Source organism: Sylvia atricapilla, chromosome 1, assembly GCF_009819655.1.
Source record: "Sylvia atricapilla isolate bSylAtr1 chromosome 1, bSylAtr1.pri, whole genome shotgun sequence".
In the NCBI taxonomy this organism is placed as follows: Eukaryota; Metazoa; Chordata; class Aves; order Passeriformes; family Sylviidae; genus Sylvia; species Sylvia atricapilla.
In genome coordinates this window covers 57,693,574-57,711,806 of record NC_089140.1, presented here as the reverse complement: position 1 = coordinate 57,711,806, position 18,233 = coordinate 57,693,574, and the positions used below count along the sequence as shown (strand labels likewise).

The 18,233-nt window shown below is 40.7% G+C and overlaps 1 protein-coding gene across 1 annotated transcript; it reads left to right on the top strand.

Annotated features, from left to right (window-relative positions):
* Positions 1 to 5,338: 5,338 nt before the first annotated feature.
* On the top strand, positions 5,339 to 8,999 carry LRRC14B (leucine rich repeat containing 14B). The gene is made up of 2 exons (XM_066328719.1): positions 5,339 to 6,262; positions 7,795 to 8,999. Exons 1-2 carry the CDS (start codon positions 5,358 to 5,360, stop codon positions 8,438 to 8,440), a joined length of 1,551 nt encoding a protein of 516 aa, XP_066184816.1. The 5' UTR covers positions 5,339 to 5,357; the 3' UTR covers positions 8,441 to 8,999.
* Positions 9,000 to 18,233: the final 9,234 nt, after the last annotated feature.

Here is an 18,233-nt window from a genome sequence, read left to right as displayed (position 1 = left end):
GGGAATCTTGGAGAAGCATGAAAATCTGAGGAAGATTGTGACCAGGTCATCATTACATTTTAGGATTTGTATTAAACAAACTACAATTTTAAACTTCTTTTTCTCTGTTTAAATAGCTGAATTTATCTGACATTACGTATATCACTGTTTATTGTATAGTGCTGCTCAGAGACAATATGTGTGCAGTGCTATTAATATTAATATGAGCAATTTATGAGCATGCAAAACAAATTATTGTCAGCAGGTGAATGTGTCAAGCTGGCCCAATTCAGTTGTAACATAAGGAGGTAGAATTTTGTTAGAAAGAAATATATGAGGTAATATATTAAATATATTAACTTACTTCAACAAACCATCTTAATTTCTATGCACTGTATTTGTGAATAGTGTATGTTTGGTTTCCTGAATGGGGAAAAAATTTGCATTTTTATGCAGATAAAACTGTAGTTTGTGAATGAGCAAGAAAAATATCTTGGCTCTTTAGCTCAAGGAGGGCTTTCATTGGAGGAACTAAGAAAGCTGCAAGAAGATTTCCAGGTTGTGATTGACAAGGCAAAGGTGATGTTCTCCTTCCTTCTACACCCACCCAAATCCAAACTAAAAAAACCCAGCACAACAGAGCACTATTTATAAAACTAGATGCACAAAAATATGGTTTTGGTGTTTTTCTCTCTCTCCCCTAACACCAATATTACAAGAAAGGAGTGCAACTGGTGCCAGTTCATTAACTGTTCATTAAATATGGAAGAGAAAGATAAAATCTTTAACAAATACCTGATTAATACCCAAGTAACATAATCATTCTGACAGAGAGGAGGAGGACTGAGCTGAAAAAAACAGTCAATGTGTATGAGTGACTGTGTGGTACTTAATTGCTATTTTTTCTTTTTTTTCTTCTTTTTTTTTGGTAGTAAGTCTAATTGCAATTTTTTTTGTACTGAAAACTGTTAATTTACTTCATTCTCATGTAAAATAATTACTATGATGTTCATGTTATACTCTGTAAAACCTATGATTTTTTTTCAAACATTAGCATCATTTGTCCTGTGCAGCTATGCCTACCATTATACCTTAGCTCTTTGTAGATGAAGCTGATCTAAAATCTCCTCTACACACATCAGATTCTAAGACCACAAATGTCATGGACTTTTCAAATTTTTCATGACAGCTTGGCAAGTCGAAAATTTTCTGTACAAAGTAGCAAGAGTTCTGAGCTTCACAATAAACAGTCTTAGGAAAGCAATTAACAATATTACTAATTTACTTGCATATGTAAGCCAAATTTGGTCTCAGGGCTATTGTACTTCTTCTCAGAGTTGTTGCGTAATAGCTTATTGCAGTGTGTGTCCACTGATGTGATGTTTATCACCTTTGATGCCTGGGCTGAGGTTATAATTTTGCTGTAGTTTGTATGAATGATTTGTCAGGTGATAGAATCGCTTAGTCATGAGCCTAATCCTACCTGCCTGCTTGTCACTGCAGTACCTCTGAATCTTGGGAGCCATCTGGTGGGAACTGTTAACAATCAGACCTATATTCTTCCATATCTTCCCCTTCTCTAGGCTAATTAAAGTGGCATTTGGGACTTTTGAAAATTTTGAGTATTCTTGGGATGTTGAAACCAGCATGGTCCTATTGCTAGGAACCGTGAATGTCGTTTGGGTCTGGTTTAGAGGTGGGGTTTGTTTTTTTTTGTTTTGTTTTTTAATTGCCTTTATTTTTTTCTTTTTACTTTATTTCAATTAATAAACTGTTATTACCTCAACCCATGGGTTTTACAATTCTCTTTTCCATCTCCCTGGGAAGGGGGGAGTGAGTGAACAGCCACACAGGAGTTAGATACCATCTGGATTTAAACCACAACATGAGGTTAGACTGCTGAAGCTGGATAGTTTTTCATATAGAGATGCCGAGATAAGGATATAAGGGCTCCTAGACAGATAAATAATGAAAGTCTAGACCCCAGATGAGGTCTCACCAGAGGGGAGAGAGACAATCTTCTTTGCCCTGATGGCTTCACTGCTTTTGATGGAAGCAGGGATATGGTTGGCTTTCTGGGCTGTGAGTGCACCTCGCTGACTCATCTCCACCAGCAATCCAAGTTTTTCCCTTCAGCACTGCTCTCAATCCTCTCATGTCTGTGTTGATACAGGGAGTTGCCCCAAACCAGGTGCAGCACCTCACATTTGTCTTGTTGAACTTCATGAAGTACCCATGAGCCCACTTCGAAGCTTTTCCAGGTCCTTCTGGATGGCATCTCATCCCTTGCACGTGTCAGCTGTAACACTCAGCTTGATGTCATCTGCAAATTTGCTGAGGGTTGCTACTATGTCATTGATTGAGACAGTCCTTGTCTCAATATGGACCCCTGAGGGACACCACTTCTCACTGATCTCCATTCAGCTCTTGACAAATACTTTCTGGATACAGCTGTCTAGCCAATTCCTTATCCACCAAACAGTGCACACATCCATCCATTTTTCTGTGATTAAAAGAGAGGGATTTTGTCAGGAACCATATCAAAGGCCTTACAGAATGGCCAACAAATGTCAGCCACAGCCCTTCCCTTTTCCACTGAATAGTCACTCCATCATAGAAGTCCACTAGGTTGGAAAGGCAGGATTTTCCCTTCGTGAGCTGTACTGATATTCCCAAATCAGGTCCATTTTCCATGTTCGTTAGCACAGCTCCTAGGAGGACCTGTTCCAGGATCTTCCTGGGCACAGAGGTGAAGATGACAGGGCAGTAGTTCCCAGGGTCATCTTCTCTAACCTTTTTAAAGATGGGTACAGTGTTTCCCCTCTTCCAGTCACCTGGGACTTACCCTGATTGCCATGAATTTTCAAGTGTCATGGAGTGTGGCTTGGCAACTGCATCAGCCAATTCCTTCAGGACTCTGGGATTTATCTTGTCAGGTTCTGTGGACTTAAGGACATTCAGGTTCCTTAGTGGCCATAAGCCAAATCTTCTTTTACAGTGGGAAGGGGTTTGCTCCCTCAGTCCCTGCCTTGAGAGGTGTGGAAATAGAGATTTGCCAGTGGGGACTGAGGCAAAATAATTGGACCTCAGCCTTTTTCTAGTTTGTTATTATCAGTTTCCCAGGTGTGTTTATCAGAGAAGTACACTTTCTTTGACCTCTGTTTTTTTTTGCAGAAATACCTATAGAAGCTCTTCTTACTGCTCTTTCCCTCACCACGTTCAGCTCCAGCCAAGCCTTGGCCTTTCTGACCCCATCCCTACACAACCAGGCAGCATTCCTATTGCTGTATTTTGAGAAAAGTATGGGACAATAGTAGAGTAATTAATCTTATAACTTTTGGACCAGTAGTCCAAATACACCAGGTAAGCAGATAAAGAGGTCCAAATGTACTAGGTAAGCAGATAAAGAAGTCCAAATGTACTTACTAAGTTGGGAGATAATGAAGTCCAGATGTACTAGGTAAATAAATAAAAACTTAAAGACTAGCTTGTTCCACTTTGAAAGGCAAAAAAACTAAACTGACAAAAGTTTCAATCATTTTGTACATTTTTCGTGTCATCAGTTATAAGTGGCCATTTTCAGCATTCATATTTGCACAAAATACTGTAATACCTGCATCACCATCATCTGATACACATGAACTGGAGCTGAAAAACAGAGGAAAATATTTAACACATTGTCAAAATCTATCTATTTCTCTTTGCATGTTTTTTACTACTCATCTATTTGAAGGCAAAATTAATACAAATACAAACCAAAAGTCTGCAAAAATAAAAAGCTTCCTCAGAATGACACCATCTAATAGACATGTCCCTTCCTTTTAAATTTAATTTAAAGCATATTTGGGATTTTTCTTTTGCTTTTGATAAAATATTTAAATATTCCATAAGGAGTTTACTTGAAAAAAGAGAAGAAACTGAATCTTTGAAGTGTAGTGTGAATTTTTCACAGCAAAACAGATGTGGAATTGTCTGGAAAAGCAGGATCAGCACAGCTTGAAGGAAGTCTCCATCCCACTGGCTGCCTAGCAAAACACAAGAGAGGTAAGGGAGGTGTCCATCATTGCTTCCTCTGGGATGAAGTGCCAGATTGAAAGAAAGAAACATTGTCTCTGCTCTTGTGGTGACAGAGGCTTTTCTCCTAGCCTGGATAGATTATGAATATTTTCTCATTCAGTACCACAATAGAACCATCATTTCTCAAATAACAAGAAAGAAAAGAACATCTGTTGTTCAAAGCAAGAGCAATAACATGCTTGCCTGGGAAGTTATAAGAGAATTTTAACAGTGCTCTGTTCAGCTTGTCTTGACCTTCAGTCACCTACCACAAGCAAGTATCCTGGTCACCAAGGCTCCTAGCTCTTCTAGAGTCTTTTGTCTTTTCCACTGTAGCAACTGTATCAGTTATTCCTTGCTGACAGGAAGGGCAAAATTCAATTACTGTAGTGCCTCAGTCCTCCTTACGGCTGTGGTTTTTAGGAGAAGCTTTATGTTTACTGGGAAATCATCCCCATTGATATCAGCATAGGAATCCCTAGCATAGCACCTTTCATGGAAAAAAACCCCAACTGGAATACAGATCATATTATGCATTCACGTGGAACTCTGAAAGCTTTTTTGTGTAGCATAAAAAAGATACAGCAATTTTCTCCTGTATGTGTGCTGCACTGACCTTACTGTTCCTACTGGGTAGTAGTCTGTATTTACTTGAGTTATCTTTGATATAAATATGAGAGCTTAAAAGCTCTCTGACTAAAGCGTAACAGAATTTCTTTGAGAACGGGGACATGATTTATATTTGGAGTGAGGCTTGAGCAATTCCAGACTGAGCCCTTTGGCCTATAAGGCCTGTGGGCCCCCTTGGGCCTGCAGGGCCTGTAGGCATCTGTGGCACAGAAGAAATTCTTAGCTGTTGCGCAGCAAGAATTTACTTCTTAGATTAAGGTGTCTCGGGGAATTACGGGGTTTGATATGTAAAATTGCAGCCTTAAGATCTTAGCCACCTTAAAGCAAGGATTGTTTACATATTTTGTGTGACCTGAAATGTCAACTATGTTACCAATGTATAAAAATAGTTGCGGTAAACAATAAAGTGAGAATGATATGATAACTGCACCAGTTTAGACGTGTTGTTGCTCTGTCCGACCTCTCACTATTAAGGGGCCCTTTTTCTACACTAAAGATCTCAGAGATTATTACTGCAGACTCACAGTGTAGCTCTAAAATAGAAAGCAGCATGTGACTGTTCATTCTGGCTTCCCAGGCTTCCGCTAGCAGCAAACAGCAGCTGCAGATAAAAATAGAAGGTCATAACCAACCAGGATCTTTAGCTAAATATAGAAGTCACTCTCCGTGACAGTAAGGACTCCAGAACAACAATGAAGTCTCTCCGATTCATTAGTGCTGAAGCATTCGTGTCAAACACAGAGTTTGCCAGGAAGAGTCTCAGTGCTGTTGCACATGATCTTTTTCCGCTTCTTTTTAAAGCCAGCTATTTACTGGAGCAAGGGGAAGTGATTCATGACTTGGTGGAGAACTGGCCACTTTTTGATTTTAACATGGGAAAACTTTTGGGAGCTACTCTGGACTACCAGGAAGACCTGAGCCATAGAACATGCTCAGTGTGCTTGGAAAGCTGTCTGACAGGGCTAAGAGACTATGTGTTGAATCAGTCTTCTCCTTACATGAAAAAGTTGAGAGTGGTCGACCTGACGGGTATAAAAGATGTTGAAGTTCAGTTTTGTAAGTGCAAGAAGACAATGGGCAGGTGGGCCAGGACACAGCTGCTCTCTAAGCTTTGTTCAGAACTGCTGATTTACCTGCAACAAGCACAGTGCAATCCAGGTACCTTTGAAATCAGTATCAATGTGCTAATTGACTTGTTTGTTACAGAGCGGAACTATGAGCTGGTCATGCAGGCCCTGTTGAAGAAATGCAGTTGTCCACTGAAAATCTGCTGCGTGGCATTCAGATCTGACAACCTGGCCTTGCAGAAATTCTTCTATATCATAAAGCTCACTGATCCCTCTTCATTGCGTAAACTGGAAATAGTTCATAATGTTCACTTGGAAATGGAACACTTGGAAATGCTCTTCAACAGCATCCACTTCCCTCTATTGATGTCCTTGACCTTGCCAGCACGAACATTTAATGTGCAGAGATTCACAGCTACAGATGAACAGATACTTGCAAACATTGGAGAAAAGATGGGTGAAATGACGCAGCTCACTGAGCTGAGTATGTCATTTTCTATACTCACTGGAAGAATACAGAAACTTCTCAGGTAATGTGGCCATCCTGCTTTCAGTCACACTGTAAAAGAGGACTTTGTGCCATCAGCATGCTGGGAATCTCTGAGAGTAAGGGAAGTGAGTGTATCTTGGGGTGTGTGGGGGAAGGGGCAGCAGGAAGCTAGGAAAGATCATTTGTTGGGGAGAATTGGCAGCCAATGCATACCTAATACGCTTTATGGCTTTACAAAAACTTGACTGTTTTGATTAGTCTTCCAGAGTCCATCTGTTGAGAATATATTTGTAGCTACCACATAAGAGACTGGTATATCCAGACGTTTTTTATTTGAACTTATGTATTAATCAGCTTGCATTGCCTTTGGTGCAAGTCCTGAGTTGTATTCCAAGTATTTTTTAGACTATCTAGTGAATTTTTGTCTTCTAAAGAGCAGTCAGTAAATATATTTTTCCACAGATACTGTATTTTAAGGAGGCAGGGGAATAGTAGATTTTCATTTGAGACTTTGATTTCATTTGTTTGTTGTGTCTCTTGATGTCAAGATGAGAGATCTGATGTTTTTCTGCACTGCAAATTAAACTGATATGTGAATATTCATTATGAATTCCTGTGGAAAACTGGCGATTTGCAAAAAGCTAGCAAACTACCAGTAAGCAGTATTCATATTGGATCAGGAAATAAGTTAATTGTAAGTTTTTCAGAGCATCTAAAAAGGAAAAAAGGCACATAGAAGTTTCATGCAGACAAATCACCTTAGTCTAAAATTCTTCCCATACATGAAGCCATTTTGTTTAAAATTTGTGAGCAGCATACTTCATATATTGGTTGATGCAATTGAAATGAACTGCAAGTTTCTAAGCTTGATCCAGATGAGCCCTGTGACAGTCTCACTAAGATGTAGTAAGTATGAAAGCAATCTCTTGCTTTTCATTTGTCAGAACTATTTTATATTTAACATGGATATCTGAGTATAATCTCCATTGAACTTCTTCCAGCCTTCTTCATCAGCAGGTCTCTTTGCAACTCCAGAATGCTACAATGTGTAAACCTCTTGGGCATTTAAAAATGTAGCAGGAAAAAAAAAAAAAAAAAAAAAAAAAAAAAGCTAGAAACAAAAGCAGATATCCTGCCAGAATACGGTTTGGTTTTCATGTTGGAATTAATCCTTCCTTAATGGAAATTATCTAAATCCCTGGAATAATAGCAGCTTTCTACAAGAATCAGTTACCAATGCTCTTATGATAGTAGTGATCTGCTGTTAGTTCAGCAAGTCACAGACACTTGACAACATATAACTGGTTTAAAAATAGATACATAGAATGTTAATAAATTAATCCCCATTAAAATAGTACAGTGGAGTCATGCAAAGAAGGAGATAATGAATGGAACCAATTTTAAGAGGAAAATATACTTGCTATTGTTGGCACATGCTCCTGTTTTAAAGAGAGTTTTGAAAAAATAATGTGGTAGATGGCTGCATTCATAACGTGGCTAGATGCATGAAATTTTATAAGTGTAGCTTTTCAACATTTTGTACCATAAACCTTTTTCTCTTTAATTCTGCAGCCCACTAAAAACTCCACTGAAGATGCTGGATGTTTCTAACTGCTCCTTGAACCATGCTGATATGACCTTTTTAGCCAATAGCTTCCATGCCAATCACTTGGAAGCCCTGGACCTGAGTGGTCATGATATACCTGAGCTTTACCCATCAGCATTCTTTAAGCTCCTCAGCCATTGCTCTTTGGTGCTCAGGAGTCTTACCCTGGAGGACTGTAATATCCAAGACACTCATGTCAACATGTTGATTTTAAGTTTAACTCCTTGTCAGAAACTACAGGAGTTTAAGTTTATTGGAAATCCACTGTCATCCCAAGCACTTAAACACCTTTTCACATTTCTCTGTGAATTGCCAATGCTGAAAAATGTGGAATTCCCAGTTCCAAGGGATTGCTACCCTATTGGCATCACCTACCCCATTGATGATGCCAGTCTTTGCAGATATGATCACCAAAAATATGAAAGGGTAGCAGAAGACCTTAACCTCATTTTACTCCAAGCAAATAGAGAGGATGTGAAAGCTTCAACGCCACTCTTTGGGAGTTACGATGCAGCTGTTCAGGAGACAAACAATGAACTGGGAGCTTACTTGATCAAGTCCTTCAAAGAGACTTTAGAGAAGTTCACTACTTCATTTAACAAAATGAGTTAAACTTGCAAAATTGTAAAGTGGTGATAAGATGATCCACCAAATCAGAACTTAATTTAGTCTTTTCTAGAACTGCACCTTCAATCATAAGTTGTGAATTTTCTTTAATTTTTTGGCTGAATATTGTTTGAATAGTCTCCAATCACCTGAGGTATTTATTGTAACTTATGCTATATCGATTGCATACACCTTACACAAGCACTACTTGCTCACAAAAGAGGAGAGGACATGTAATAGCACATTATTTTATAAAAATGCACTTTTTATCAGTAAATCAAATAGGTGTTTAAGCTTGGCTAGTTTCTTATATAGGTTGCCTTAGATTTGGCAACTGGTCTAGTGGCCCTGAAGAAAAAAGCAGGGAAGTCCTTTCCCAAGTCCAGTAGGATGTTCAAAAGATTGAACATATCCTCAAGTGTGGCTCCCTAAACTGATTTTTTTTCCTGCTCATGACTTGAATTCACCAATCTGTGTTTTATGCAGTAAATTCCCAATAATGGAGGATGTGTAATAGTTTCCATATCCCTGTGCCTCTTTCTTCTGCAGTGGCAAGCACAATAACTAGAATAACTTTGAGTAAAGATGAGCTTAAATTTGTGAGTGGCGTTTGGGAAACCGAAATTGCCACTTTTACATCATATCTGTCCTGTTGTTACCTGTATTATTAAAAGAGATGGCTTTCTTTAAAAGCAATTTTTTAATAGCTGTATATGATTGATTCTGCTGTTTCTTCTCGAGCGACTGCAGGAATGGCAATTCAGGCTGTTACCACCGGGTGTCTCTCGCTGGGAGAGCATGGCACCCTTTTTGCTGTAACCCACATCCTCTCCCCGCCGATAATTACCTTCTCTTATCTGGTCAGCAAAATTCTCTTCAAAGGATTTCTTTGATTAATGAAATTCATTAATATTATGTCTAAAATAATATTAATGTTTTCCTGCTTAAGTCTTCTCACTTACTGTTTGAACAGCACATTATTCCATGATTTCTTAAGGAAGATCAGCATCTTCGGAGTTTAATGGAAGCTCTACTATCAAATAATTAACATTTTTTAGGTTCCAGAAAAAATATTTGAGAAAAGTAAATCTATGTGTTATTGTTGCAGAAAACATCCCTGCCCATCTCTTACACATATGGATTTAATGTAAATCCTTGGGCGTGTTTACCCGAAGAACAGTCTCGGGCTTTCTGAGCTCATCTCGCAAACTGTTGAACTCACGCTCAGCAAACCGGACAAATTAAAGAAACGTTCAGGAAATTAAGGTCCTTTTGACGCTACGAGAAACAGCTAAAAGGTGTGGTTGTTAACAGTTCCCACCAGATGGCTCCCGAGGTTCAGAGGTGATTCAGTGCCAGGCACACAGGCAGGATTTGGTTCCTGCCCAGCGATTTTATCGTGTCATAAACCACTCCTGCGGAGAACACGAATTATAACTTTAGCCTAGATCCCATCGACGATCAGCATCACCACAGGGAACTCGTGCATCAAGGACACTGTTCTATAATGGGCCTGTGAGCACACATGCAGGGAACAAATGAAACAACATGGTGAGCAGCAATGATTAAACCAATTCAACGGTTTCTTAAAGTAATCTGTTTTAACAAGCGCTGATCAGATCTGTTGTTATCTCAATCCACCAGGCACTACATTGGGCACCAAAAATGTCTGTTGTGTTTTAAGCCCAGCAAGTAAGAGCCATGTAGCTGCTACCTTGCTACCCTCACCCCAGCGGAAAGAGAATTGGAAAGAAGAGGCAAAGCTCAGGGGTTGAGAACTGTTTAATAATTGAAACAAAATAAAACATACTACTACTTCTACTGACAATTGTAATGGAAAAGACAGATAAGGGGCAATAAAACTCAACAGAAACAAGTGATGCTCAACGCCATTGTTCACCGTCTACTGATTGATGCCTAGCCCATCTCCCAGCAATGATAAGCCCCTCCCAGCCAACTCCCCCAGTATAAATACTGCACATTATGTTCTGTGGTCTGGAATATCCCTCTTGCCAGTTCGGGTCATCTGTCCTGGCCATGTTTCCTCCCAGGTCCTTGTGCAGCTCCTCACTGGCAGAGCACGGGAACCTGAAAAGCCCCTGGCTGAGGGTAAGCACTGCTGAGCAATGACTGAGCCATCAGTGTGTTATCAACATCAGTCTCATACTGAATTCAAAACATCACACTGTACCAGCTAAGAAGAAAATTAACTCTATCCCAGCTGAAACCAGGGCAGATCCTTCTATTTTTTTTTTCTTCCAGAAAGGAAGAAATATGACAAGGAATCTATTAAAGGAAATTTATTCATTTAAGAAATTAACTTTCTGTCTCAAACCAGGAACCCAAGCTTTCATCACAAGACCAGTCATAGGCCTTTACTTTATTCAGAATTAGAATAGCAGTATTCTGAAGAGTAGACAAAAAGTTAACAGTGAGGGTTCTGAGAGAGGAAGAGTTGGAACAAATGTATAGAAGACAGAGCAAGTTTAAAATATTTGGAGGTAATACTATCTTTTAAAAGTAACTGTGTGAACAGGCTTTGGGTTTTTATTAAATATGTAGGATACTTTTTTTTTCCCCCAACATGTGTTTTAAGCGCTTTTGGGGAATTATAATTATGTAATAATTAAATTATTTTTGTTCTGTTTGGGGTTGGTCTTGAAACTCACATATATTTGGAGATTAAGGCAAATGATGCTCTTGCAACAGCAGTGCAAAAAAACCTCCTACCTTCGACATGTTCAACACTGTTTGACTATACGGTGAAGTTGAAATCTTGGTCTGACTTTTGGGCTCAAGGAAATTTCATGTTTTCTGATAGGTCTCTCTTCCTTTAGTGTAGCATTGTACTATGCTGCCAAGATCAAGCAGTAAATTCCACCTGAAATCACTGAGTTGCAACTCAGTAGCTAATATAGTAGATGGAAATGGCAAATGTGCATATGGGCCCCTGGTACACTACCTACTGTGCCTGTCATCCACTTACTCACATCCTTCCTCTTACTTTGTAATCTCTGGAGACAATGACAAAGATAGCTCACCTTTGGAATATTTTATATATGTGTCTACCAACAAAATAGCTGCCTATGTCAGTTAATCTAGATTATTTAAAGTACTTTTGCTCATCTATATTATTTATTCACTTGCCTTACATGGAAAAATTTAGCACCTAGTAAATTTGTTATGGGAACTATTGTTATGTCACTTCTTTGTTTTTGATATTTTCTAAATTTAAAGCAAAAAGACGTGATGGTAAGAAGAGATCCTGAGTAAGATTTAACTGATACTTCCATGAGATGCAGATCATTTTACTATTAGAGTCAAAAATAGTGAGAGATGTTCACAGCAATTCAATTAAATATGAAGGGCTACATATTCTGTAAATTGAAATTTTTAATGAACAAAGCCTTTCATAAATAGTAAACATTTGAAAAGATAATATATCCTTTTTTCTATCATTTATACTTTCATTTGAGGTTTGATATTATTTCATGTTAACTAGCACATAAATACACGCTTTACTTTTCTTAATAATAGGAATTTCCTTAACATTTAGGTTGGTTGTCTGTGTATCAGAGATTGAGCACACCAGTCCCAGCAGCCTACACTGCTGTTGAATATAGGGCAAAGATGGTGAGTGCTACCTAGATAAATTGTCAACCCACTGTTCCCACCCATGTCCTGTTCTTATTTTTGTGCTGTCCCAGATGAAACATCATGTTTTCAAATGACAGCTACAATCACCTGTCACACTGAGATACTCTGTAATTTAAGGTGAGCAGAACCTGAGCAGATTCTCTCCTTTCTGCAAGTGCAATAAACTCAATTAAACCTTTCATTGATACACTTGTAATTGCAAACAGTTATTTCATTCCTCTGTGGTGGAAATGACTGGTCTCCTGTTGCCTCGTGTGGCAACAGTGTTCATCGTGTCCAGGGAGGTTACAGCCACTGGCAGGGAAACAGACGAGATAAGTCTCTTTGTCAAGCACAAGAATCCATTTTATTTCTCACCCCCCCCACCCCGAGCCAGGGAGGGAGGAGAAAGCGAAGAGCAAGAGCAAGAGAGAGAGAGAGAACCTCATCCCTGTCTCCCCTTAAGTAGAGGGTCTGGAGGCAAGGCAAAGGGCAGGTAAGGGCACTGACCTGAAGCCAGTGGAGACACACCGAGAGGGAAGGAACAACAAGACCAAGGTTATTGGGGGGGGGGGGGGGGGGGGGGGGGGGCGGGGCCAGAACCGACCAAATCATTGTGTATAGAGATTACACTGAGTGGCTGAAAGGACTCCACAACTCCTCCGTTTATAAATTGGTTAAAATATGTGATGAATAACTCACAAGGGGATTCTCGGGAATATGACTTACTGGTTTACAAAATTAAGATGAACATTATTCAGCTGAATTAACAAGCAATAGAAAAGCATTTGAGATTTACAGAGGATAAGGTAACAGAAATGATACTGAAATAAATGAATACATTTTCCCTTAATGAGCTAATAATTCATTCTCCTTTGGCTTTTGATCTTCTGACCAGAAGGAGTGCACTTCTTTGACCTCCTCTTCATGAAGGGCACAGCTCTTAGTGTTTGGTCTCGGCTTTAGCACTGGTGTTGCAGCTGTTACTCTGTTGGATTGATGATGGTCACTGTGAAGCCAGGAATGGTGAAAGCAGCAGTGGTTGAGCTGGCAGCAGCACACAGCAGGGCTCAGCCTGTCTTGGAGCTGCTCAGCTCCACCTTGCCACCTCTGCCACGCGGGCCCGTAGGGGACAGCTGCAGGACACAGGGCAGGACCCGGCCTCTCTCCCGGGCTGACCAGCCCCACTTCACCTCCCCTACCGTGCGGGCCCGGGGCCGAGCAGCTGCAGCTGCGGCAAGAAGGAGGAGGTAGGTGGGAGGGAAGGGCAGGCACAGGACTGGAAAAGAAAGACCTCGGCAGGAAAGAGGATCTCAAAAACCGCATGTAAGCGCCATTTTTTAGAAGGAGCGCCTGGGACAGCGTGGCCATCACCTTCCCCGGCAGGGAATGGGAGACAGGGGGCGAAGGAGGAGAAAGGACAGTGGGAGGACAGTAGTGCACCCACATCACTTCTGGACAGGTTCTGACCTTGTCCTGCCTTCAGGGAAAGTGGGATAGGGGTGAAGAGGGGCAGGATGATGGAGAGATGGTAGCAACTCCGAGCCATCCTGGCAGTTTTCATTCCTTGCCACGCTTTTAGGAACAAAGGGTAAGGAAAGATACAGGCAGCTTCACAGCAACTGAAAACCGTGGGGGTTCACAGGACAGGTGGACCACTGATTTAGGGCACCAAAACCCTGCATGCAAATCATCCATAATTGTCCATAAGTAGCTTTACCATCCATATGTTGCAGCAAACGAGTCAGGAGAGTTGGTAAGAGTGCCCAGCATGATCCTTTTTGCAGGCAGACTAGCTGCTTGTAGTCCTTAAAAACTGCCTCCTGAAATGAATGAAATGTAAGAAATTCCCTTTTTTGACACAGTCTGTCATTTGTTAAGAAAGTTATGCTGTTTAAAATGTTATGCCAGTTGTAACCTGTCTGTTAAGGAAGTTATGCTGTTTGTACCAAAATTTGTACCCTCAAAACCTTATTCCAAGTTGTATACCCCCTCTAAAACCCCGGGTTCCCTTCCCCTTCCGTCGGGCTAGACTGTCCCCATTCCCCACCAGCTCCTCGAACTGCTGGCCCCGCCTAATAGGAAAATCCAAAGACTTCCATGGTGCACCACTCCAAACCGAAGTGCAGTTGCCGGCAAGCGGACCCAAAAGCCGGGACCCAGCACAAAATCCAGATAAAAGGGAGACACTACAACACTGAGAAGACCCTCAGCTACCTAAGGACTGAATTCTGCTTCTGCCGCCTCGCCATAACCACAAAGAGACTGGGAAGAAGTGACGCCCCTAGACCACACGAGCCCAGTTGAATTCCTGGGGATTCCCGCGAGGCAGGAACTCCCGACTCTGCTGCGGCGAGAGCAGCAGATTCGCCTGACACCTGATCCTCAGCGGCGACAAGAGCGAGGACTGCGACAGGAGCAGCAGCAGCGCAGGCGACCCCTCGAGTTCCCCCTTGAAAGAGCTGACTAATAAAGGCTTTTCAAAGGAGCAGGTCTCCTGGCCCATTTATAACACCTCCCATGAAGAATGAAGACTTGTGATGGTAGATGTCAGTCTCATTGCTTGGTCCCAAGTAAGCTGGTCCCCTTACTGGGTGTTTCCCTCCCGGTAAACCCTTTACCCCATGTTTTTAAGGTTACTCTCAACCTGGTGTCCAGCCATGGTACTCTTGAGTCTTCCTGTTTCAGATGGGAGTCCCGCAGGGGGAGACTTACGGAGTGCTGGTCCTATTGTCCTCGCTGGTTGCTCGCATTCATCCACCATTTGTTGCCTCGTGTGGCAACAGTGTTCATCGTGTCCAGGGAGGTTACAGCTGCCGGCAGGGAAACAGATGAGACAAGTCTCTTTGGTTAGGCACGAGAATCCATTTCCCACCCCCCACCCTGAGCTGGGGAGGGAGGAGAAAGCGAAGAGAGAGAAGGTGAGAGGCGTGATAGGCGAGAGAGAGAACCCCAGCTCCATCTCCCCTCTAAGTAGAGGGTCTGGGGGCAGGGCAAAGGGCAGGTAAGGGCATTGATCTGAAGCCAATGGAGACACACCAAGGGGGAAAGGAACCACAAGGCCAAGGTCATTGAGGGGGCAGCAGAACTGACCAAACCATTGTGTACAGAGATTACATTGAGTGGCTGAAAGGACTCCACAGTCTCCTTTACTGTGATCATTTGAAGGGAATCCCACGACATGAAAGTTCATGGTCAAATAGTGAAAGAACTCTTGTGAATGGACACATTTGCAGTCCCTGGGCAGATTTATGAAAGAGATGGAAAACACAAGCAATGGTCTGAAACACCACCTTTCTTTCCTGCCCTCTCCTTTTTAAATGGTAGTGACAGTCAGTGATGTTCTTCAGGCACACTGCCAGCAAATTTTCTCCAAATTTCTCATTAATAAGTGAAAGTATTTACCGTGTGTTTCCCCAGTCAGGAGTAAGGGAGGTAGTACTAATAAAGTGGATGCATGATAAAGGAGAAGCTCTCTGAGTCTTCTCCTCAAGTAATGGAAGCTGGGGCTCTGCACCATGGCACTCCGAGGGAAACTGGTCAAGTAGAACAGCAGGAGGCAATATTTGTGCCTGCTTTCACGTTTTATGCAATTTGTAGCAAATGCTGTGAGATGCGTCAGCGAAAGAGGTGTGAGTGTTCTGTGCATGAACTGGGGTTGTCTTGGGGCTGTAAAGATGACAAGATTAAAATAGGATGATTTATTATGATAGAAGTATGTGTGAATGCAATAGCAGGCTGAACTCAGTCTTAATGAAAACATATTATGATTTTTTTTAAATTTTCTATTTTACTTTAGAAGGAAAATTATAATAAAAATTAGGACTGGGTAATTAGAAATGTTATGTATTGCACTCATTTTGTGCCACCAAATGACATTCTATTTACTATAGTAATATCTTTCGTTTTATATAGGGCTGCATTTTTCCATGGAATGGAGATTTATGGAATTTCTCGTTTAAGAAGTGTCCTAGGATCTGTCTTGCTCAGCCTTAAAGCCTAGGAAAACCTTCATGCACCTAGGAAGGAAAATAATTTGTTTTCATGTAAGGAGATGCTGCTTCAGAACTGCACTGATCAGAGCCCACATATGAAATCAGAAATCCTGTTCTCAGACTGAACTCAAATAGGCTTTTGTGCTTTTTCTTGCAGTACGTTTATGTTGCTATCTCACCAATCTCTGGAGTCAGCTGAGTTCCAAGGGTTATAAAATGATCCTTGAATGTTCCTTCAGATATATGTCAGCCTTCAGCTCTGCAAGATTTTGTATGAAAATAAATTCTAACTGTGTTATTATTTCTTAAAGGGAAAAAAAAAAAAAAACCACACACCAAAAAAAGCCCACAAAAAAAAAAACCAAAAAAAACCCCCACAAAACCCAACAGTGTGTGTTTCCACTTCTCTTCTTGTATCTTTCTCCCTGATTTTCCAAGTTGAGTTATTTCTCAGAGACACAACCATGTATAGGAGAGAGTCTATATATTCTTTCCTTCCATTTTACAAACTGCTCAGCCAGCCTGTCATAAAAAACAAACTTAATTTCTGAGTAGAGAGTCAGGTCCTCTAGAACATAACTGACAGAAGTGTTTAAAAGTGTTTAAAACCTGTAAAATTAGTTTTTGCTTTTTTTAGTCTAGAAGGAATAGAGCATTGTGTGCCTTTTGCTTATGTTTACATTTACATTAAAAATGAAGGCATGTTGTTTTTTTTTTCCCATCTCTGAGCCAAATTACAAAGATTTTCTCTTACAGCAAAGCTTCTGGCTGGTGTTGAAAAAGAACAGCCGTGCACAACAGGAAGAGAAGGTTGCAATGTGCATGACATACAGTCATCAGTGGTCCTGGGATACTCTTTTGAGTACTTTTTTGCTCATGGGAATGAGCAAGCTATCACAGTTCCTACAGATTTGCACTCAGGTCCTTTGATGGGAGCGTTTTGCACTACTAGCTGTAAAACTAGGTGAGGTTGCTTTGGTGGAGGACCCTTTACTGAGGAGCTTCTCTCCAGAGAGAGGGAAGAGGCATTTGCCATCATTCCATAAAACCTGTCTGCTTTCCCTTGACCTGCGCCATGACACTTGTGGATTTGGTAGGTGTTGGTGTTGATGCCATAGTGCACAGAAATTCCTTGGTGGGTTTGTGGGGTTTTTTTGGTTGGTTGGTGGTGCTTTTTTTTGTTGTTGTTGTGGTTTTGGGTTTTTTTTGTTTTTTTTTTTTTTTTTTTTTTTGGTGTTTTTTTTTTTTTTTTTTTTTTTTTTTACTTGAGACATTACTGTATATACTAGAAACTAGTATGGAAACAAAGTAATTGAATATTCAGTTTCCTTCAACCAAAGTCCACATGCTGTGCTGTGGGAAGGCTGTGATGTCAGAGCTAGGTATATAAAATGAGAGGTGCTTAGATGTCTTGAAGGTGCTAAATACTCACAGCTCAGCCCTTTTGAAATAGAATGCAATCTGGAACATGTGAACACTCCCTAGATGCTTTGCTCTGAACATGGAAACCCTGCTGAAATCACAGTGCACATGCATGTATGGCTTAAAATTTAAGCATTAGAAGTCTGGCAAGATATTTGTGTGCTTCTGTATTCCATTACTCTTCTTTTATAAAAAAAGTCTAGGATCTTTACATAAAAAATTGTTCTTTCTTTTCCTCCTTCACTTAAGATAATATAGGCATAAAGAGTTTCAGCTCATCTGATCTGATGTAAACTAAATTTGGGTATTATGTACAGTCAGTATACCACAGTGAGGCCTTTGAGTTGCAGGAAGAAACTGCTTTTAACTGGGGGATGTGCGATGGTTTATTAGTTTTTACATTTTCTATATTGATCATAAAAAGAGAGGAATTATTTTAATAACCTGCAGGTTCTTTTGTTGTTGTTGTTGTTGTTTTAATTTATGGAGCAGGGATGGCATGCTTCTAGGAACACTAAATAGGAAGGATGACCTACTTTAGTTTAAAACCAGAGGTGAACTGAGCCTACTTTTTCAAATCTCAGTCCAGCAACCAATCACATTAAAACGTGGTCTTGAAATCTTGATGTGCCTTTTATACAAAATTGCTGTGCTAGGAAGAGGTGAAGAAAGCTTTCATCTGACACTGGGCAAAGTCAAGCAGTCAAGCATACAAGCAAGCAGCCTCTCTCTCTGGGCCAATTCTT